Here is a 22,588-nt window from a genome sequence, read left to right on the forward strand (position 1 = left end):
TTCATGATATTGATAGAAGTCTACTATGCTTCCTTCAGTAATTTTTTGTGTGAGCAGAAATAGCTTATGTAAGACTGACTGCCCTGGTGTATGACATACTGTAGTGTACATTAGTGGTTCAAAGCTTATTTTTCCCAGTTTGGAGGCCTTGATTTACATTCTCCTTTCATCACTCATTAGTGTTGTGACCCATGGGACAAGTTACTTAACCTCCCCAGTCCTTAGTTTGCTAGTCCTTAAAGTAAGTATCTACCTTCAGAGGGTTGTTGTAAAGGTTAAGTGAGTTAATAAATTTGAATAGAACACTTCCCTGACACATAGTAAGTACTGTTAGATGCTTATTTTAAGAAATTAGAAAATTATATTGCTGGTGAAGAGCATAATTGAATATATTGAAATGTTTGGTAACTTTGGCTCTGCTAGGAAATGAAGCCCAAGACTATCCAAACTTCTCAGGAGGTGAAGAACAAGTTAAAGTTTATGTCAGATTAATGAAGTTTTTATTTTAAATATATACGTACTTTGCATAAATATGTACAGTACCATCTTTTCGCATTGGCGGTGATGAGGTTTTATTCTAAGCCTCCAAATCTATGGAGAAGGTGGCAATTCTTTATTCAATTTACATAATTATATGAGAAAAAAATAAGTACGATGAGAGTTAACTTGTGCTTCTGTGCTATTTAAAATGGCTTTTTAAAACTGGCCTGCCTACCTAATCACCTTTGCATGTATTTGTTAATGGTAAATTGTATGTTCTCAGTTAAAAACTGAACTGTTGTAATCCCAGCACTTTGGGAGGCTGAGGCGGGCGGATCACTTGAGGTCAGGAGTTTGAGACCAGCCTAGCCAACATGGCAAAGCCCTGTCTCTACTAAAAATACAAAAATTAGCCAGGTGTGGTGGTGGGCGCCTCTACTCCCAGCTACTCTGGAGGCTGGGGCAGGGAAAATTGCTTGAACCCAGGAGGCAGAAGTTGCGGTGAGCCAAGATCGTGCCATTACACTCCAGTCTGGGTGACGAGTGAAACTCTGTCGCATTAAAAAAACAAACAAAAAACTGAACTGTGAGAATTTAGCTGATTTATAATCTGCTGGTTCTTTTTTTTTTCTGAGACGGTGTCTTGCTCTGTTTCCCAGACTGGAGTGCAATGGTGTGATCTTGGCTCACTGCAACCTCTGCCTCCCAGATTCAAGTGATTCTCCTGCCTCAGCCTCCTGAGTAGCTGGGACTACAGGCGTGTGCCATCATGCCTGGCTAATTTTTGTATTTTTTTAGTAGAGATGGTATTTCACCATGTTGGTCAGGCTGGTCTTGAACTCCTGACCTCGTGATCCACTTGCCTCAGCCTCCCAAAGTGCTGGGATTACAGGCATGAGCCATTGTCCAGCCTCTGCTGGTTCATTATTATAGCTTTCTTTGATAGTGATAGCTCATCACTACTCTTAAGTCTGGTCACCTTGATTCTTACAGCCTATCATGTTCAGAGGTGAGGTCCGTCTGAATGTCGAAGAGAAGAAGACTCGAGCTGCCAGGGAAGGCGACCGACGAGATAATCGCCTTCGGGGACCTGGAGGCCCTCGAGGTGGGCTGGGTGGTGGAATGAGAGGCCCTCCCCGTGGAGGCATGGTGCAGAAACCAGGATTTGGAGTGGGAAGGGGGCTTGCGCCACGGCAGTGAATCTTCATGGATCTTCACGCAGTCATACAAACCCTAGTTCCAACAGAATGGTGAAATCTTCGACCAGCCTTTGGTATCTTGGAGTTTGACCCCAGTCTGTTATAAACTGCTTAAGTTTGTATAATTTTACTTTTTTTGTGTGTTAATGGTGTGTGCTCCCTTTCCCTCTCTTCCCTTTCCTGACCTTTAGTCTTTCACTTCCAATTTTGTGGAATGATATTTTAGGAATAACGGACTTTTAAAGAAGAAAAAAAAAAACTGAATTTCCTTGCTTACTTTGCATATACAGACTGGATTTTTTTTTTAACAGCCATTTCCCCAAAGGAATGTCTTGTGTATTACTGACATTTGGTATGTTTCCTTCATTGGAATATTTCTTATTTTCTACGTGTTTCAAAAGCCTGTAAGAAATACAGGATTTGATAATATTTTGAAGGCAGGAAAAACCCAAATTGTTTCTTCTTTGAGAGTCATGACTACCTTCTAGTGTGGAGAAATTGCCATTGGAAAATTTGACAATTTTGATTCTCACTGGTATGTTTAAAAACTGAATAAAAGGAATAGAAATTTTCTTTTGATAAAGGATCACAAAACAATTCTAAAACCTGTTTTTACCATTGAAATTTAAATTGTGATAATAGGTTTTAAATGTCTAGAATGCAACTGATAGGCTTTTCTTGAACTGTTGTTTTTTAAAGTAGTTTTTTCATGTTTAATTTGTATTTGTAAAAAAACAAAAAGCAAAAAAATTCCCAAAACTTAGATAACAACCAGAGCAAAACTGTTGTGCCTTCTATTTATCTTTGATTTCAGTCTTGGCAATTGTTTAAACAAAAATAATTAAAAAAAAAATCTAGATTTGTTTTATTAGGTCCAGAGTATGTGGGGAATTACAGAATCCCTCTTTCATCACTTTGTGTATGTCTTTTGTTAACGTGTTTGTTATGCCTTATTCTAAAATTGAGTCTCAAACTGGAATGCCTTCGAAGACAGATGCTTCTATAGAGGTTCTTTGACCTAAATAGTTCAGCATTTGTATTTTTATTCTGGTATCTAATCAGATTCCTAATCATAGCCCGTAAGAAGGAATGTTACTTTAATATTGGACTTTGCTCATGTGCTCGTGTCCGCATTTTTTTTCTTAAAATCATAGCCATATGGTAAATTTTCTATTTTGTTATGGTTCTTTTATTGATGGGCATGCAGTGGGTGTTACTTGGAAATGGCCAATTTTTATTAAAATATTTCTGGAAGAAAATTTAATCTGGCAATATAGACTAATACTCGTTTCACATATGTGTTATTTGTTGAGTGCTGTGTGTGAGATGGGTGAAGGTTTTGTTTACACGTGTGAAACAAATTTTGTTTGATTATTTGTCATTACTAATTGAAGGGAAACCAGGTTGTAAAATTCAGCGTATTTATTTTCTTAACAGTATTCATCTTTAGGACTGTCGTTTGAAGATAGCATAGGAATATTTGGTTTGCGTTACTGAGAAACTCTAGGTTTGCTGTGATGGTTAAGACCACAGTGAAGTTGGTATTACCAGTTTGGTTCCAGTTCCTCAAATATTTGAAAATTGGCAGCATCTCCTTTACATAAACTTAATGTAACTGAATCACATGGGTTTTTTGTAGGGTTAGTTTAAGTAACTTTGGTAACCACTTTTGGCCCAGATCAGTGATAATAGGAAGAAATACAACTTATACTTGTGTAGCTTATATTAAGCGTGTGGTGGGTGGAAAGAAAAGTTTAGTCTGAGTTAGTTTGGAAAAAAAAATTACTTTGTGGTAACTTCAAGGTAATAAATTATGGATAGCCTAGAAATTATCCTTCACAGGTGAATACTAAATTACACATTTCAAAACAGGAGTTCTTCCTACTTGGAGACTTAACGGCATTAACTAGATGCAGCAGTCCTCAGCTTGGCGTTATCACATCCTAGAGGACATTTAGAAATGTGTGAAATTTGGAAGGTTTATTGGAGAGACATGCATCTGGCATTTATTGGGTGGGGTCTAAGGATACCAAATGTGTAAAAATGAAGCAACTCCACTGAGAATACTGATAGTCCCTATTCCTGTGGGTGGGTGGAGCTGTGGGATTAGAAGAACTGGAATGAAGACTCATTCTTTTGAAACTCAGCCTCAGATAAATAAACTAGGAAATGGAAATCTGTTTCAAGAATTACAGTAACGTCTACTCTAAGGAATTAGTAATTTCACTTTTTATTATCTGTACCAAATGTATGTGTGTGTTGTGTATGTGTGTGTAAATGTGGAGAGGTGGTAGCAATTCATGCTGATGCTGCTTGTGATTTGTTGCAGGGAATTACTGCAAATCTCAGAAAATACAAGGCTTCCCCAGTACTTTCAGTCATCAGAGTTGGGATGATTGTGAGGTTTAGAATGATAGTATTGGACCTAAGAAATAGGATTAGCATCATGATCAGCACTGTTGAGAATCCTCGTACAATTATGTACATTATTGCATGTAGAGTAAACATGAGAGCTCAGAGATGTATACATTTCCACTGCTGGAAAATGATAATGTTAGGGCAACATTTTCTATAGGTGGCAGCAGTAGGAGCTCATCACATTGAACATTTTCAGATTTTAAAATGAAAATTTTCATCCATAGGAATGGCCCAATGTATAGTTATTAGCTACTGAACTTAGAACTCTTGACCCATGAGGGTTTTTTTTTTTTTTAATTTTTATTTTTATAGAGGCAAGGTCTTGCTATGTTGTCAGGCTGGTCTCAAGCTCCTGGCCTCGTCAGTTCTCCTGCCTTCAAAGTAGCCGGAACTATGGGTGTGCACCATTGCACCTGGCCTCCTGAGTATTTTAGCTAGATAAGATTTGTTTGGTTCAGTGGGTCTTAGTTTTTTAAGACCTATTGATTTATAATTAGAGATCTTGGGCCTTAAACTGTATTTTTGTGTTAGTGGTGAGGTTGGGCTTTACTTTGTATATTCCAGTGTTCTCAACTTTGTCAGATATTGCTAGGGACCAGTGAGATCGATAATCCAAAAATAATAATTTGACTTTGGATGAGTGTGTCATTACCACAGTGTTAGATGATTTGCACTTTAGGTTAGAAAAGTTAATTTTCACATCTGTGCTGCGGATTGGGTGATATTGTCCTCAGCACAATAGATGAGGAAGAAACTGAATCAGAGCAGTTAAATGACAGGCTTCCAAGTCATCCATGTAGCAAGGAGCGCATTTGCCTCCCAAACTGATGATTTTTCTCTGGAACCATCATGCCCCCCTAATTACATTTCAGTAACATAGACCCCAATGAGCTTCCTACTGTAGGGAGACTTGAGTCTGGAATACATTCAGAACAAGGTTAACATTACATTTCTTAATTTCCTTTAGGGCAAACAAGATAATTAAAGTTGGATTTTGTGAGTCTTTTTGATTTGCAGATTATATATGGTAACACAATAGTAGTGGTTTGTTTTTAAGTTTTTTTCTCATCTGATTTGATAATTTAGTGCAAACTTCAAATCTGGATGTGGATAACAGTATTTTTATTAGAGCATAATCCAGGTGAGTTTATAGAATTTATGTTTTGTGCTTATAAACTGTCACCTTCTGATACTTTTCTTCATCCTTCTATTTGAAAAACCCTTGTAGAATTAAACAATTTAATGGAAAATGTTGCACTTTATAGAAAGCCATTTTAGAACTTATAGGTAACCTTTCTGAAGAGCTTAGATTTGTAGACCACTGTTTTTGCTGAGTGACGTTTCTTTTAAATGGTTGCATTTGTCAAATCTATAAAGATGTCTTTTATATTGCAGTTTTCTTCTTGTGCTACTTAAAGGAATCTTTGCAGTATTGCATACAGATGAGATAATTGTTGACCTTTTTAGTTGAGCCGTTTTTAAACTTGCAAAAGAAGTAACATCAACATTTATTTGAGTATCAGGTTTTTTAGCTAACTGCCTAATGTACCAAAAAAACTTTGCAATGTCTTATGTGGGATGAGGGGTTGAGTTAAAGTTGCTAATCAAGTAATGGCTATGTGGCACAAAATGATAACTAAGAATTTCTGGTTCTAAGGGGATTTATATTTGGGATTTATATTTGTTTAATGTTGAGGTTCTGGGGACCATAGGTGGGCCTGTCAACTCTTAACAGACTATAGTAAAGGAGAGATGGTGGCACATGTGAGAAAAAAACTTGTTTATATTTACATTCTTACTAGTGGATAGATACCACCTCAGAACAACCCTGAAATTAAACTGCCTTGTTCATGCTTTCATGTCTCAAATCAAGGCCTGAATGAGTAAAAAGATGATTAGAGGTTACCTAAAACCCTTAACCAGTTTTGGTTTTTGATTATGCATATGCGTTGACTTGGAATTAGGTTTTTAGTTTCTGTTTATGTGACTTAGTTTGAGAACATTGGATTCATCTTCTCTCCACAGTTCCTACTTAAACCTAGTAGCTTATTTTAATTCCCTGTAAGTAAGAGGAAGATAATATAGGGAATCTGATCAACTATTTCTTTAATAAATCATGTGACTTGGGCAATTACAGAAATTCATATGTGTTTAGTATTTTGAAATGTGGCCAGTGTCCCAGATTTGTAAGCTACAGAGTGCATACAATGCATACAGTGTGTCTTAGGATTTTTTTTTTTTAAGTGAATTAAGGATGTTTACCAGAAATTATTGATTTGCTGAATCAAGTATTTTCAGGAGCTCACTTATGGGGAAGGTTGCCTATATTTTTCGTAGTAATTAGAGGGAAGATTAAATCCTGTTTAACCTGGATAGAAACAGTTTTAACTATTGCTGAAGTTAAAATCACTTTGGGGTGGGTTGGGGTGGCTCATGCCTGTAATCCTAGTGCTTTGAGAGACTGAGGCCAGAGGATTGCTTGAGGCCAGGGATTTGAGACCAGCTTGGGCAACACAGCAAGACCCTCTCTCTACAGATAATTGAAAAATGAGGCAGACGTGGTGGCGCATTCCTGTAGTCTCCGTCTCTCAGGAGGCTGAGGCAGGATATTGCTTGAGCCCAGGAGTTGGAGGCTGCAGTGAGTTATGATCGTGCCACTGTACTCTAACCTGGGTGACAGAGTGAGACCCTGTCTCTAAAAAACAAAAAATTGGAAAACAAAACAAAAACCACTTTGGTTACTCATTGTCCTTATGTTTTGATGTCAGTTGTTCTCCTAAATTTTAAAATTTTGTTACGAAGATTGGATGTACACTGATTTGGCCCTTTAAATGACATTATACCAAGAAGCTGGTATAAGGAAGTAGGAGAGGAGAAAACTTTTTGAAAAACCATTTGGTGCATGCTAAGGTATCTTGTAGGACATGTGGTTTTAAAAAATTCATGAATTTTGAAGAAGGATAGGGTGGAAGTAAAATTTAGCTGATAGCATAGGGATCATTTGTCATTTATATAGAAAATAATTATATTTTTGAGTGAGAAGCATCAGACTTAAATTTTTTTTTCTTATATTTTGATTATTACCACAAAGAACAGAGAAACTCTCAGAATTCTTTGAATCATAGAATGTTAGTGCTGGAAAGGACTAGGAAGTGACCTGTACAACCCCTTCATTTTACAAATGATCAGATAATTGGCTAGTAGAGTCCCAGATCTGCTTCTAGAAGTAATACGGTGATCATCAGTTTAGATTCACTGTAGGAAGGCCAGCACTGTTAAAGTTTGTCAGGAGGAAAAGGGAAGGTATCACTTTTTGTATGTTCACCCAGTTGCTTCTGTAGTTTTCATACCCCTGTTTTCTCTGTTTTCTTAGAACTGTCTTTAATGGCTCAGCTCTACCAGGGCTTGTTGTCTAAGGACATTAACTTGTGCTCCCCTCAGGGATGGGTTTACTACTAGCTGTCAGAAAGCTATTGGGTATCCTAATGTGTTAATAGCTGAAACTCAGCTGTAATTTCTCCTAAATACTTCAGCATTTTGCATTCTGTACATTGTGGTGCTTTTTCCACCTTGTATTGTTGTAATTGTAAGCTCCTAGGGGGCAGCAATTTGGTCTTAGGCGTGTACCCTGTTTAGTGCCTGGCAATGCCATGTTTATATCAAGGTCTTAATACTACTTTTCAGTTATTTTTCCCACTCTTCATGGAAGTGATGCTCCAGCCTTGCTAAAACACTTAGGGTCCTCCCGATAAGCCAGGCATTGTGATTCCTTGGCTTCAAGTGCCTTCTCTCTTCCCTGAAGGTCCACTGAGATCTACACTCTCCCCTTTCCTCCGATCTCTTGCCATGTAAGTAATTTTTTTTAAAAGATCAGTACAAGAGCTATGTTTTTTCCTAAGAAAAAATTGGCAACAGGAATGGGGAGTAGCCCTTTTTGGGGCTGATCTGACCGAGGAACAAATCCATTCTCATCTACTTTCCACATTGTCCCTCTTGTTTGAGGTCCTGTTCCGACCTTCATTTCTAAAACTGTTCTAGAGCACTTTGTCTTTCTCATAGTTCATAACTTACCCCTTCAATCTAGAATTAGAATTACATTATCTGTTTTACTACTTTACTAGACTGTAAGCTCCTAGAAGACAAGGACTAGGGAGTTAATCTCTGTATTCCACCAGAAGGTACAGTGACTCACAACTAGAGTCTTTAGATGATAACTTACTGAGTTGAATAACTTAATATATTTCTGTTTTCATTCCTAAGGGAGGCATGTCTGGAGATAGACCTTGAATTTAATAAATGTTAGGCACTATACCATTTTAGTGGAGGAAATTGTTGGGAAATTTGGGGGGATGGGTATAGAAGGGGGAGGAAGTCACTGGCCATTTTGAGGTGCTTCCATTGGTCTGGGTAACTAGCCATTTCTTCCTGATTGTGCCTGGTATATCCCAGGCAGTTTGTTTCTGTGCAGAAGAATTTTATATGACATTTTCATTTCTTTGCCAAAACTTGTTCCTTCTTTCAGTTCATGACATCATCCATGCTAAAGTCTGAGTCATCTGCTTCCATTTTTGTTACTCCCAATATCCAGTCTTCAGCTAAGTCCTGTCAGTTCTACCTCAAGTCTTTCACGTCTGTCTTCCTCACCTATGTAATTTCAGTACTCTCAGCTTCACTTAACCTCTTCTTACTCCAGCCTACTTTATACACAATGTTAGATTCATCTTACTGAAACATAGCTCTGACCATGTATCCCATGTATGTGTTCTCTCTCCCCTATTAGACTGTAAGCTCCTTATGGGCAGGATCTGTGTCTGAGTCATCTTTGTATCTTGCCTAGCACCTATCAATAAATACTTCTTGAATGAACCAATGAATTCTCATTTCTCGACATAAAACCTTGTCTAAAGTGAGATATTTTCCAGGTTATACATAGGTTTCTCCCTGGGGTAAGTGAAAGTTCTTGCATATAAAGTTGGTTAAATAGTAATAATTACGAGTTAACCACAGAAAATTTCAGAAAACTTTAATTTTTTTCCATTGGAATCAGCATGGATATGTGTATATGGATGGTTCAATAAATATGCTGTTATATACATGTTTCACAGAAATTTTACATTCCATCTTCAGACTGCAGAAATAGATTTCTTTTTTTACAAGCCAAAAAATAACTGCCATAACTTTTATGACTTCATGCAAAAAAAGAAGGGGAAGAGTAAGGGGCAAAAGGGAATTAGTTGTTGAAGGTTGAGTGTCCAGTAAGAAGTAAAAATGTTACATTAAGGAAGCGATTGCTTAACACGCTGCTTAAGGTGGTAGCCAAACAAATCCTTAACTGCAGCATTAAGGCCATACCAAGTTTATACATATATACAAATAAATTTCCACATAAAAGACATCACATTTTCTTCTTCATGAGGATGAGGAACTTTGTAATTCTGACCTAATTTTCCAGGCCAATTAATTAAAATGTCCCCAGGCTGCTTTTTAGAAATACTTTCTACTTTGGCTAGCTGTCAGAGTTGCTGCTATGTGGGCTTGTGACTTCTGGTCTGGCATGAAAGTATGAATCATCTTGAACCTCTTCCATCATAGCACTGTGTTGCTTAGCTAATTCACGCTGCCCAGTTAAGCACATTTTCTGCATCCCCAAAGTATTTGGAATCACAGAATTGTTACTTGTAGTTGTCTTACCTGTAACAGACTCCACAGTCGTGCTGGCATTGTGACCTGAAGAATTACACAGTGCCCTTCTTAGATTCTTTGGGGTTACGATAACTTCTTGAATAATGTACTAATGAACCTAACGAACCATAGTGTTTCAGGAAACATGCCCTAGCTATTGGAAGTTCGTATCTAACTTTTAACCCCTTGTGGGTCATGATACATTTAACTTAGTAGCTACATTTTTGGAATAAAGGAAATGTAAAATTATTTGCAGAATAATAACCGAGGATTTGCTCTTCTGCCTAAACATCAAACTATGGAACTTTTAAGACAAAGTGTACACCTTTTGTGCAAGTAAGTGGGCAAAATGGGGAAAACATGAAGGACAAGTCCTTTGGGGATGACTTCCAGTTAATGCAGAAGTCATTTGCTTTGGCAAGGTTGGGTGGGACTCTGAGATTGCACACTCTTGCCCTGTTGGCAGAAACTAGCCCATCTTAAGTTAGTCAATGAATTCTGACTCAAAACTAAAAGCTGCTAAATCTAAGATCGAGTGTATAAATAAAATAACCCCTTCCAGTGACTGCATTTATTTTGTAATCTTAAACTCATTTTGGAATGTTTTAAATTAAAGACAACTTTGCCATTAATGTTGTCTTAGCAATGAATTCTCTCTGTTGTCCTGTTCATTGCCAGTTTTCAAGTATGGCTCCAGTGTGTTCACAACTATGGCTGCAAGGTAACTTGGTCTCTTTCTATAGCTTCCCTAGGCCAGTCAAGTTTGAGAATGAGGTCTCCCTATGGCCTCTCCTGGGGGAGAGGACCAAGTGATTTGTGATTTGGAAGCACTATGGTATGTCTGAACACTTGCCAAGTTAACGGTCACTGAGTATTCTAATCATGCACCAAGCACTCTTCACCCTAAATGCACTACAAATTATTCATTGCAGTAACTTGCATCAATTCTAGATAGGGTGATTTTTAATGAACAGGTCTACTGTGATGCTGATCTAGACAATGAGAGTGGAATACCCTTTGGCAGTCTTGGAATATCAAGAGGGCTTAAAAAGTATTAGGTTTTTGTATTGGTCACTTTGTGGTTCACTTTGTCCATTTCAAGTCCAAAGCAGTTGAAGACATGTTTTATCCAGTTTGTCAGACATACTTGGAGGCCACTGAGGTCCCTGCTATGTTTGTTTTGAATTGAAAGTAAAACTCAAGCTGTTTTTTCTTTTTTTAAACATTGCACTAACCTTTTGTCTAACAAGCACAAGGATCACATTGAGTAGGTATTTTATCTATATCCATTCAATATAATAAGCAGGTGGGACCCCCTTGGGATTTAATTTACTCATACCATTTTAACTGTTGTTAGTGCTGAAAATATAATGGCTTAAGTATTGGAAGATTGAACCATTAGAATATGAAGTAATATGAATTTAAAATGCTCTGAAGTACCTAGTGGGAACTCGATTTTTTAGCCTTTTCTATACCATTCAGGCTAAATTGACATGTTGAGTATGGTATGCTTTTAGATGAGGTAGAGATGCATCTAATGTGGAAAAAGTTGAGTTTAGCAAACTGATGATTTGATATATAAACACCAGTTTTAAAAAAGATTTGAGGCAATCTTGTTCTAAAGAATTTGCTTAAGAAATGTAGCTTTGTGAAAGAAACTTCCTTTTCTGTGCTTGGACTAGGAATGACTTAATACCAGTCAATTACATGTTTGTCTTTATTTTTTCTACTCATATTTGACTTCTTTTCCCCTCTCTATACCTTTTTTCTTTGTGGACCTGATTTTCATGCTTTGAATAGAGATGTTTGTTGGGAGAAGTAATTTCAGATGCAACTGAGGGTGTAAAAAAGGACATGCTAGACTATGTTTTCTTCAGGTCTGTTTACTATTTCAGTTAGATCAATAAAAGGTACTAATTTGGATCAAAAGCTCTCCTTTAGAAATACCTTCATTGTACTAAGTATTGCCTTGATAATGCATAGAAATAATTTGTTCAGAATCAGTATAGTGAGCTCATAGTAAAACCATGACTTTACCATACCTATCTATCCCCTTTCTAGTGGGTACCTAGGACACACTAAATGCATAGTACTTACTGGTTCAAACTGACACTCTTGAAGATGTGAATTTCTAGTGGGTACTCTACTTCTGAGACAAAGGAAAAGTTAAGTTCGCTCAAAATAAGTACAGGAAAATCTGAGCTGGACTGAAGGTGTCAGCTAATGGAAAGAAGATAGAAAGCCGCTCTGTTTGTGAAGGAGCACCATTTTGGTTTGCCTTTGAGAACTGCTATACTAAATGAATCCTGACCCTTTAAGCTTTCGATGTAGTCTAAATCTATCTTCCCAAACGTGTCTCCCATTGATTACACTTTATCCAAATGGATAATAACCTGAAATGTGCTGTCTATTTTTAATCTCCATATTTTTGTTCATACTGTTCCCTCTCTCTGGAATCTTGTCCTCATCTCTCAAAATCTCATCTATTTAGATTACTGCTCACATTCCATTATTTAATTTTTGCCCTCTCCATGGGACTCTCCTCCTGCTCCTGTTACTACATCCCACTTTTAATAGTGATATTGGTGCTTTTATTATCCCCTTCTATATTGTAGGAAAAGGGGCTGTGTTTTTACTCTGATGCCCTGCTTTCATGGTATACCGATTTTCCATAATAGATTTAGTATATAGCAGGTGGAAAGACAGGTATAGGGAAGTAAAAAATCTGAATAGAAAAACTGGAGATTATGTATGCATGTGATGTTTTATGTTATAAAATATGTTCTAGTTCTTCCTGAGCCCATTGTAACTTACACTTTGAAAGAAGATTAAAATGCTTTCTCCTGGCTAAGGAAACATTTCAAAAGTCATCCAAAGACATGTGCGTGGACCTGGAGACCCACTAAACCAGACAGACTTGGGGTCACTAAATAGGGACCATTCAAAGAATGCCACTTTTCTGAACAACATCCAGAGCTGACCAGAAGGGGTACTGTGCTGGCCCTTAGAGCAGTAGCTAAGACATTCCTGACATCACTGCTGTGGTCCTGTTGTACCAAAGACCAAGCTAGATGCAACTGAAGAGACAGGTGAGGCCAAGTGGATTCTATGAAGCACAGTCATGGAGGCCTTGTCCAATGAACTCATCTGGCTAGTTTGCACAGACGAAAGGACTTCAACACAAGCAGGAGCATCTACTTAACTTTTTTGGAGAGGGGCAGCTCTGTTGACACGCTTCCCTTGTAATTTCATTTTCCTACTTCATGTCCAGAGCTTGGGTGGGAGTAAAGGGCCCTTAGAAACTCCTCTGCTGGAATGAGACCACAATTACATAAATCCAGATAGTGAACTGCTATGGAAAAGAACTTTTGTTTAGAATCTGAGCTCAAATGTCCCATCCTCCAAGAGACTTTGGATTGATTGTCTCGGATTCCATTGATATAAAGCATACATAATATCCCTGTTGAGAAAGAGAGTGTTCTGATTATAAGAAGTGTTGAAACCATAGGCGTGCAGAAGCATTTCAGAAACGTTTCCAGGGTGAGGTCTTGTTTGAGGGTGAATATGGAGAGAGCTGGCTCAACTCCAGTCACATCAGCTATAAATTGCTTGTTATTAGTATAGTTAGTCAATGGTATGAATTTAGACAAACCCTCCAATGGTCTGGAATGGTCCCATGTTTTCTGCTTTAGCTGCACTTAGAGTAACAGGAACACACCAGGGAATACATTGTTAAATCTTGCTGGAAGTTTCTCACTATGATTATATTGGGGGTGGGGGAGGGGGGAGCAGGGAGGAGTCATTACAGTTATTTCTCTAAGGATATTTCACAAGTTCTGCTCTGATTTCTGATTCTTGCAGAGGCTTTGGCAGAGAATTCAGACAACTGCCATGGGAAGTGGGTTACAGCCTTCATAGGATACACGTGCTAAAACACCAGAGTGGAATGTCCTGATGAGTGATGGGATTCTCAGGTGAGAAGCTAGTCTTAGAGGCAAGTCATCCAGTGTTGTGAAATACCTTGACTTTCAAGGAAAAGGATTAAGATTATAATCTCTTCAAGGGCCAAGACTCACTCTTCTTTTTTTAAATGTTTCCCTACCTACTCACCAGAAGGCCTGAGATGGGGTGCCAAGCCTGATACTAGAATACAATGAAACCTTTTACAACACACCCTATAGCTCTTCTTTTCTTCAACCCATCAAAATATTCAGTTTGGTTTTGAAGAATCTCCTGCAACTCCCTCTTTTTACAGGAGAGTAAATAGGCCAAGAAAGTGAAACAGCTTATCTATATTCCCATGGTGAACCTGAGGTTATACCAGAAGAAGGACCCACACCGCTCCCTGACCTGTCTACTTCAAATGGCAGGTGTGTTTAAATAAGATACTGGGTTTCTGGAGTTGCATAAGGAAACAGTTAAGTCTGAAGAAGAGGAGGTTAAAAGACAATGCAGGGAATTGTGGAGCCAGGTGGAGGTGGGAAGGGGAGACCCATTATGCTTGGAATCAGTATGCAGCCAGCAGATGTCTTTTATTCCCAGGTTAGTTAGCTGCTACTGCTTTGTAGCTGGTTAATGGCCTATGTAGTATATAATTTCCATCACTGGGCTCTCTGAAGAGTATATTCTTGGTTTGCTATTCTCTACATTTTGACTTCTCGACCCAGTGTTCCAAAGCAGAGCAATGAAATTTCAAAGTGCATGGGCAAGACAATGAACAGAAATTGCAGCCTTAAAGCAAATAAGACAGGAGTTGTTACGTCCATTCTAGTCTACCCTACTTCTCTTGGAAATAAATCAGCATCTTTTAATAGTTCAGTTTCATAAAATAAGAGGCACAAACTGATGAAACGGGATGCTGACAGAAGAGAGGCAGTGGGAGGAGTAGGGGGAAAGCAAAGGAAAGAGAAGTAATGGTCTGTTAGCTGAAGGAGCCTTAGTATTAAAAATTATTGGGCAGTTTCTACTGCCCAATACTTTTCTACTTTGGAACTCATTTTGCTGTTCTAATGAATGACAAAGCACCTTAGTTACTGCTTTAAATAACCACATAGCTCCATCAAAACAACATGAAATAGCACCAACGTATGAGCAAACCTATTTAGTGTCTCTACGACTTGAGAAATCCTTAGGAAACAACAGGATGATAATTGGTAGAGGTGTCATCTAGCATGGGCCCTTGCAAATCTAGGTTACTCAGACCTGGGTGAGATATTTGTAGGAAACCTTTGACATTCTGGGATCCTCAGCTAAGACAATCAGAAAAAAGTTATTGGTTTCATTCTCTTAATACTGGGCTTGGTTGAGGAGGGCTTCATTTCAGGATTTTTTCTTTTTTAAAGTTATTCTATAGGGATTTCAGCTTACCAAGGATGTTCTCCCTCTGCATTGGGATTTCAGGATACAATAAGGCCAAAGCCTTACCAACATACATGATTTCCCTCATACTGATGCAAGTAGTTCTCAAGAGCAAGGCAGCTCAATTAAAACAAGTCATATTTCTCCTACTCCTCCCTTTGGTCAGGATTAGCACTTGTCTCTGGCTTCACAGAACTGCAGGAAAATAGGAAGGTTTTTTTTTTAAATTTTTATTTATTTTTATTTTTTAAGACGGAGTCTCTTTTCACCCAGCCTGGTGTGCAATGGTGTGATCTCGGCTCACTGCAACCTCTGCCTCCTGGGTTCATGTGATTCTCCTGCCTCAGCCTCCCGAATAGCTGGGATTACAGGCACCCGCCACCACGCCCGGCTAATTTTTGTATTTTTGGTAGAGATGGGACTTCACCATGTTGACCAGGGTGGTCTGGAACTCCTGACCTCAGGTAATCTGCCCACCTCAGCCTCCCAAAGTGCTGGGGTTACAGGCATGAGCTACCTCACCCAGCCAGGGAAGGTTCTTAATTCAAATTTCTGGAGTTGATTTCTGAGAGGAGGAGCTCAGTGGTAGAAAAGAAGCTAAATTATATTTTAAAAACACGCTGTCTGCTTGCCTATTTAGAGAATTTTTGGGTTGGTTGGTTCAAGAAGGAATGATGCCATATATCAAGGGAAGAGGTCGATTCACTCTTTCTCAACATACCTTACCAGCCCCTCAGAGTGCAAGCCACCTAGCCAACCCAGGAAACATAGCTCACAGAGATAATCTTGTTTGCCTTTTCAGAGTCGGCGTGGAGGGTGGATAGAATGTGCAAAAGGTGCTCGTTGAATAAGATGCTTTCTGGAGTGGTATTCATGGCTCCTTAACTGGGATTCCAGCCAGACTAGGAAACAGCTACAAATCTTAGATCTTGACTTCTGTCCTAAAGCTGATACAGATTGTACCACCACCAAGCCTTGTGCTTGCCAGATTCTTCTAGTAAGGAGGCAGGTACTCCAGACATAATAATCACCCCTTCTATTTCAGTGTGTTGCAATTAACTAAGGAATCTAATTTTCACAGAAGACTGTTATCAGTGATGGTACCAGTTTAGGTGGGGCATCAGCCCACTCTGTAATCTAATGCAGCCTCACAAAACACCATCTCTATATTTTATGATGCTCATAAAGATGTGTACTTTGAGGGAAAGGAACCATGTCTCGTATTTATTTTTCTCCCCAGTATGAACAAAATAGCCTATGAAAAAGATTGGTGAGCTTTTGAGAGGAATTCATTTCTTATTTATTGACAGTTTAGAAGGAATAATTTGGGTCAAAAGACCAATCCTCTTGTTTTTTAGACTCAAACTAAAAATAGAGTTAAAATCAAGATATTACATATCCACATACACACGGACATACATTTTTTTTTCCTTTCTGTTCATGCCTGTTCTTGTTCATTCCTTAGAGTCTTAGCTAACAGTGTTTGAAAGGACTAGAGGGTGTCAAAGTTCAGCCATTTATTTTGACTATTCTTGAAATGAATGAGATACATTATAAGCTGATGAATCAATTAAGCAGAAATTTGGTCTGCTTAATTGGTACCTCCTAGATTTGGCTCCTAGGATTAGCTGTAGTTTTGGAGGGTGAAATCACCAATCCTCTATGCCAGTGTCCAGTTCTCACACCATGTATAAATACTGGTGTGGTCTGGATAAGCAAAGAGTTTGAAAACTGGTAAACCGTTCATTGTACCTAAATCAGTTTTTTGGCCACCATACCACTTGGCATCTGTAATCCCAAAGCATAGTATCCCCTGTGCTCAAACTGAAGAGGAAATTAAGAAAGTATTGCCCTGTTCATTGGAGCCACTTAAAGTAATTGGCTTAGCTTATCTGGTTTGATTTTTCCATAAAGATGAAATTCATGTAATTTGTTAAATCCTTACTACATTATACGTTGATGATAATGTCTTTTCCTTGAATATGCTTCCATTCTTAATTCATGATGATATTTCTGACTTTGTAATGATTCATGTCCTTTCCTCACCACCGTTCGCCAAGAGGGGCAAAGAAAAAGAAATCTGCAAATTTTCCAAAGGCAATAATGTGTGGGTCCATGTGTTTATGCATGCGTATCCACACATCCACCTTGGAGGGTTTAGAAATCAAAGTGACATTAAATTTTTGGTCGTGTGAATTTCCTGTAGACTAGCTTAAACACAGAGTCATAGAGCACTTAGAGCTAAGAGGGAGTTTAGATACTATACTACTCTTCATATTGTGTATTTAGAGAAACTAAAGCCTAGTCCTTTACCCAAGGTCACTCAGCCTATTGTAGTGGCAGGACTAAAATCCAGGTTCTTTTCATTGCTATAATCACTCCACTCATGTTGATTTTCCGTAAGGGACACTAGTTTGAAATAGTCTGAGAGAAGATTTCAGTGACATTCCCCCTCTGTGTCTCAAAGAGATTATTCAATTGTTTGTTGGCTACTGTCAACCTGGCAGCTCCCAGTGGGCCCACAAGCTGAATATGGTGGCAGAAGTTCAAGGACCCAGCAGAGGTTGGGCAAATGGCCCAGTGATTTCTCTCTCTCAGATGGATTCCAGACACTACTTATAAGGAGGCTGGTTTGGAATCTGCGGATTATCTGTTTTGAGTGGAGGCAGAATGTCTTAGAACAATGGCGTTGTCTTTAGTTTCTGCTGGAGCTCTAGCACGATTGTTGCCTGATTCACCGAGACTTCAGACATTCTGAATTTAGTCCAGTAATGAGTAAAGTAGGAAGAAGGGCTTAATTTTTTTAGATTAAAAAATGATTTTCCCTAAATAAAGTGAATAAAGTGCTAGTGAAAGGGCCTCTCCAAAGACTCATGCACCACTTGAGAATATAGTGCTAATGAAAGGTGCTGACAGCAGCTCGAAGACTGATGTTCTCATCTTGAAGTGTAGTCGTTCAAGTCCCTCTTTTAAACTTTTCCTCCGTTGGACACATGTTTGTGATGGGAGAAAGAGTGGTCTTCGATGAGAGACTTCTACCCACTTGGCTCCCATCTCCCAAGTTTTCTTAGAAAAATAAGATTACAGGTTCTATCATATCATCCAAAGCTGTAATACAGTTTAGCTTTTTGGTCTACACAGGCCAAGAGAAGGGAAGGCAATAATTTATTTTCCCTGGACCTGGATGTAAACACCTTTACCATTCAAGCCTCAAAGCCAAATCCTTTTTTGACTGCATAGTGCATTTTCCTTATGTAAATCTCTTTAGATCTTTGTCTTGACCTCCTACTTTAGGACTGTATTAGTTATTGTGCTGAGGGAATGGGAGAAAATCCCCTAGGGGAAGGTGCTTTAGGGAAAAGTTAGGCTTCCAGTGTGTCTTCTCTGCTTACCACTCCTCCTCCATCCTGCCTCAAGTTGGAGATTTTTAAAAGACACATTTGAAACCCCAGGCCTCAGGACAAACTGATTGTCAGCTATCTCAACATTCTACTTACACCTTTGATCCAAAGCTCAGACACTAAAGTGCAAAGAAAGAAATGGAACCCCCATACTCTGGCCATGGGCCAAAGCAGGGAAAATGCTTCAGACAATGGTGCCATTATTTCAGGCATAGTGCTGTTGACAGTGGACAGAGGCCTGCTGTCTCCACCTTGCAGACCTCCCATCTGTGATATCCATTTCTGTCAGCAGGACCATGCCCACCCCATCCCCCAAACTAAATTCATCTCCTGGTCCTTCTTTTTTCTGGAGTGCCCTAGCTGTCCCAGGACAATTCTGGCACTTCAGAATTGAAAGAAAAATATTTGTCTAACTTTCCTAAATGTTAAAGCACCTAAAAGGAAAAAAACAGACTTACAAAAATATAACGGGGTCAGCCCCCCAAACTTTGCACATTGTGATATATGATATGTCAAAATATAACAAACATTTTCTAAACATTACTATCTCTCCCCACCCATTTATGTCTAATCGGCAGCAGACTCAACACTGCTGTTTCACCTCTTAAAACTTTACTCTGTAGGACCACTAGAGAATAATTGTATTTCACAGCACTGACGCCACCTCCCAAACATGCACTGAGTTGCAATTCCAAAGAGACTCTCCAAAAAAATAGACATTTGAAAAAAGTATCTGTTTACACTCAGTCTATCTGCATATTATTTTTCAAGATTTTTTTTTAACCATAAAAAAAGGTTGCATATTGGCAATATAATGAGAAAACCACGTTGGCCATTTCTGGGTGGTGGTGGAGGGTGAGTGGGACATTGTTGAAGCACAGAAGCAAGAGGGCTCAGAGAGGTACAGTTGTGGCCTTGAGATGTGAGGGTTGAGCTGGGGTTACCTACATTCTCAATCCTTGGCCTCTGAAATGTCTGTCTCTTTAGTCACTCCCTTCTCGTCTCTCCACCTGTCCCCGTTTCCACTACCCCTTCCCATACCACACAGCCCTCTTGAAGCAGAGGCAAAATGGCTTTTTGGCATGTGTCTGCCTGGGTCAGTTTGAAGACGGGTATGGCATTTGGAGGGGTATGATGTGGGACATACACCAGAGCAAGCTTATTTGTGACTGTTTCCACTCTGGGAAAATTTGTCCATTACTTCTGTGACTTTAAAAATTTAAGCAGTTACTAGGCTGATAGGTTAAGAAACAAATCTTTTGTTTTTGTGGTTTTGCATTAATATTAAGCATGAATATATATCATATATTACATTGCTTTCTTTCTGCTCTGGGGCAGACTGCGCTCTCCTTCCCAACAGGAAAACTGCACAGCCATGGACTGAGATTTTTGAAAGCTATTATTTCCCCAATCCCCACCCCTGCCTTTACCCCCTCCCTTCCTCCCAGCCCTCAGTTCCTATATTAGAAAAGTCCCTCCTGACCCCCCGCCCACAGCCCACCCGAGGTTAAATAGTGCCACATTGTAAAATTCATGCATCACTGCATTTTGCTATTGCACATATTACAGAGAGAGTTGTGTAAGTGTGCCCCCTCCCTCTCTTCCCCTTCTCTTCCTTAGTCTCTCAGATTCCTGTGCTATTCCCACGTTCCCCTCTCCCAGCCTCCCCCAACCTTTCAGACCCTTCACTGGTTGTGGACATCCTCTCTACGGACAATCTTGTAGATGATCCAGTAGAACATGTTGAAAATGAGAAAGGCCATGGGGAAGCCAATGCGGGATATTTTGTCGATCTTCTTAGCCCTCTGGATGAAGAGTTTTCGCATCTCCTCTGGGGACTTAGATGGTGCAGGAGGGGGGTTGGTGGTGTTATTGTTGTTGGCACCCTTGACTGAGATGCCATCCTTGGCCTGCAGACAGGCTGGGCCCATCCCATAGGCAGAGAAGTTAAAGCGGCCTTCTCCAGCTTCATCCTCCTGGAATAGATTCAACATGGGGCTCTACTTAAAATAAGACAGGGGCTAGGCACCCTCCCTGCAAGGCACTCCTTTGGGGGCCAGGCCATGCCCATCTGGTTCTCCCTGCTTTCCAGACTGCATCACTCTAGGTTTTTGGAGGCTTTTTGGCTGGCTGGGGAGTTCTGCCTTATAGAGGGGCGCCACTTGCCTGCTGAAACAGGTGCAAAACAGGGGATAGGAATGTGGTTCAGAGTCTGGAGACCTGTGTTCAAGTCTCAGCTGTATAAATTGCTGGCTGTATGACCATAGGCAAGTAATTTCCTTCCGTGAGTCTCAGGAATTTTTATTTCATTTTTTTCTTCTACCTGGGGGATAAGATTCTCCCCACTACTCCACAAGTTTCTTTTGACCATCAGAGGTTATAATTAAGAACATATTCAAGGTTGTACTGGGTTTTACTTAGAAATTCGGAGGACAATTTGGAGAGATCCCCTGCTTTGCCTCTGTTGCTTCCTTGCCCTCTTCCCCATCCCATTCCCCAATTAATAGCTCCCAGGAGTGATTGGTAAGGGGGATAGCTATAGGCCAGGATGGAGCAGGAGCTCTGGGCCTCACTTCCATTCTACAAGCCAGGGAAGCCACAGCTTCTTCCTGCCTCCACGTTCCCATATCCCTGGCAGTTGTAACTTCAGACAGACCTCTGGATTTTTACTAAGTTTTCTTTCAAGACCTTTCATCATTTGGCTCCAACTTACCTTTCTAGGCCTTCCTTCTCCCCCACCAGATACTTTGCAGCCCTCCAGCTTTGTTTGTACATTTTCTCTTGTGCATTCTCATGTCCCTTCCTTATGCTCACTACCAAAATGCCTGCTGCCCTGATCCTTCTAGTTCATCCCTTTCCCAGGTCATGGTGGTCTTGCCCTGGTCTGAATCATGGAGGCCCTATTGTCTGCTCTCCTCATGTCCAGCTTTGTTATCTTTGCATGTGAGCTCTGAGGAGGAATTGAGAGTCTAATGTTTTGGTCTCAACTGAGCTGTTGATTCAGTGTTGGCACTGGAAAGTTTTATCAGCTCACATTGCCCACCTAGATAACGCTTTAAGGAAAGGAACACCATCTTCTGCTTGTTCCCGTGCAGGACCTGGCCAACAGAGAACAAGAAACTCAGTATAGGATCCACTGGTGCCTCTCCATCTCTACTGTAGGACAGGCCACCTTCCAGTTTGTTTGTTTTGTTTTATTTTGTTTGTAGAGATGGGGGTCTCACAATGTTGCCCAGTCTGATCTTGAACTCCTGGCCTCAAGAGATCCTCCTGCCTCGGCTTCCCAAAGTTCTGGGATTACAGATTATGATTACATTGCAACAGCCTCCAATCTGCCCCCACCACCCAACCCATCTGAGTCTTTACAACACAGATCTTGGTCATCTTTTGCTTAGAACCTTTTAATAGGCTGCCACTGACTTCAGGTTAATTAAAATCCTGAACACGATAAACAAGGCCTTAGAACCTGGACGCTGCCTGCTTTTCCAGTCTCATCTTGTGCCATTTCTATCTGGTGTCTTTAGTCACCGAAATATTTCCTTATATTTGAAAATGTCATGGTTCTTTTCTTGAATTCCTTTCTTGCCTTTGTGCAAGTTGTTCTCCCTGCCTAGAACACACTCTCAACCCCATCTCTTGGCTCCAACTCCTCTTTCACCTAATTTTTCCTCAGAAGCCTTCTCTGAGCTCCCAAGTATAGGCTAGCCGTTCCTGCTGTGTGCTCCATAAGCTCTCTGTACATATCTCCGTCTTTTTTTAAAGCTCTTATCACATTGTTGGTAATTTCTTCATAACATCTGTCTCTTATTAGATTATAAGCTCCATGAAAGTAGAGGCAAAGTCTGTCATGTTCACTGCACTCTCAACACTGAACATATGAACATAGTCCCTGGTTCATAAGCTCAAAATTTGGTATATGTTTGTTGAGCAAATGTTTACTTGTATATCTTCACCAGCTTTAGCTGCTTTTTTTTGTTGTTGTTTGTTTGTTCAAATGGAGTTGTATTTTTAGCACCAGAAAGGTTTGAGACATATGGTAAATGCTCAAGA

At 39.7% G+C, this 22,588-nt stretch overlaps 2 protein-coding genes across 5 annotated transcripts in view; one reads left to right on the top strand and one right to left on the bottom strand.

The window, feature by feature from the left end:
• G3BP1 (G3BP stress granule assembly factor 1) overlaps positions 1–8,963 on the top strand; it is a 39,656-nt gene extending 30,693 nt beyond the window's left edge. For all 3 annotated transcript variants that reach the window (XM_009209441.4, XM_009209443.3, XM_009209442.4), the window contains exon 12: positions 1,474–8,963. In XM_009209441.4, the coding sequence (XP_009207705.1) occupies positions 1,474–1,680 (207 nt within the window). In that variant the 3' untranslated portion in view covers positions 1,681–8,963. The remainder of the gene's footprint in view (positions 1–1,473) is intronic.
• An 11,098-nt stretch (positions 8,964–20,061) lies between these two features.
• The window catches only part of GLRA1 (glycine receptor alpha 1), a 100,755-nt gene continuing 98,228 nt past the window's right edge, over positions 20,062–22,588 (bottom strand). Inside the window, exon 9 of one of the 2 annotated variants that reach the window (XM_017960062.3) lies at positions 20,062–20,514. In XM_017960062.3, coding sequence (XP_017815551.2) covers positions 20,224–20,514 — 291 coding nt within the window. In that variant the 3' untranslated portion in view covers positions 20,062–20,223. Of the gene's footprint in view, positions 20,539–22,588 lie in introns of both variants that reach the window. The other variant, XM_021939886.2, reaches the window with a different exon arrangement.

The sequence above is a fragment of the Papio anubis genome, chromosome 5, assembly GCF_008728515.1.
Source record: "Papio anubis isolate 15944 chromosome 5, Panubis1.0, whole genome shotgun sequence".
NCBI lineage: Eukaryota > Metazoa > Chordata > Mammalia > Primates > Cercopithecidae > Papio > Papio anubis.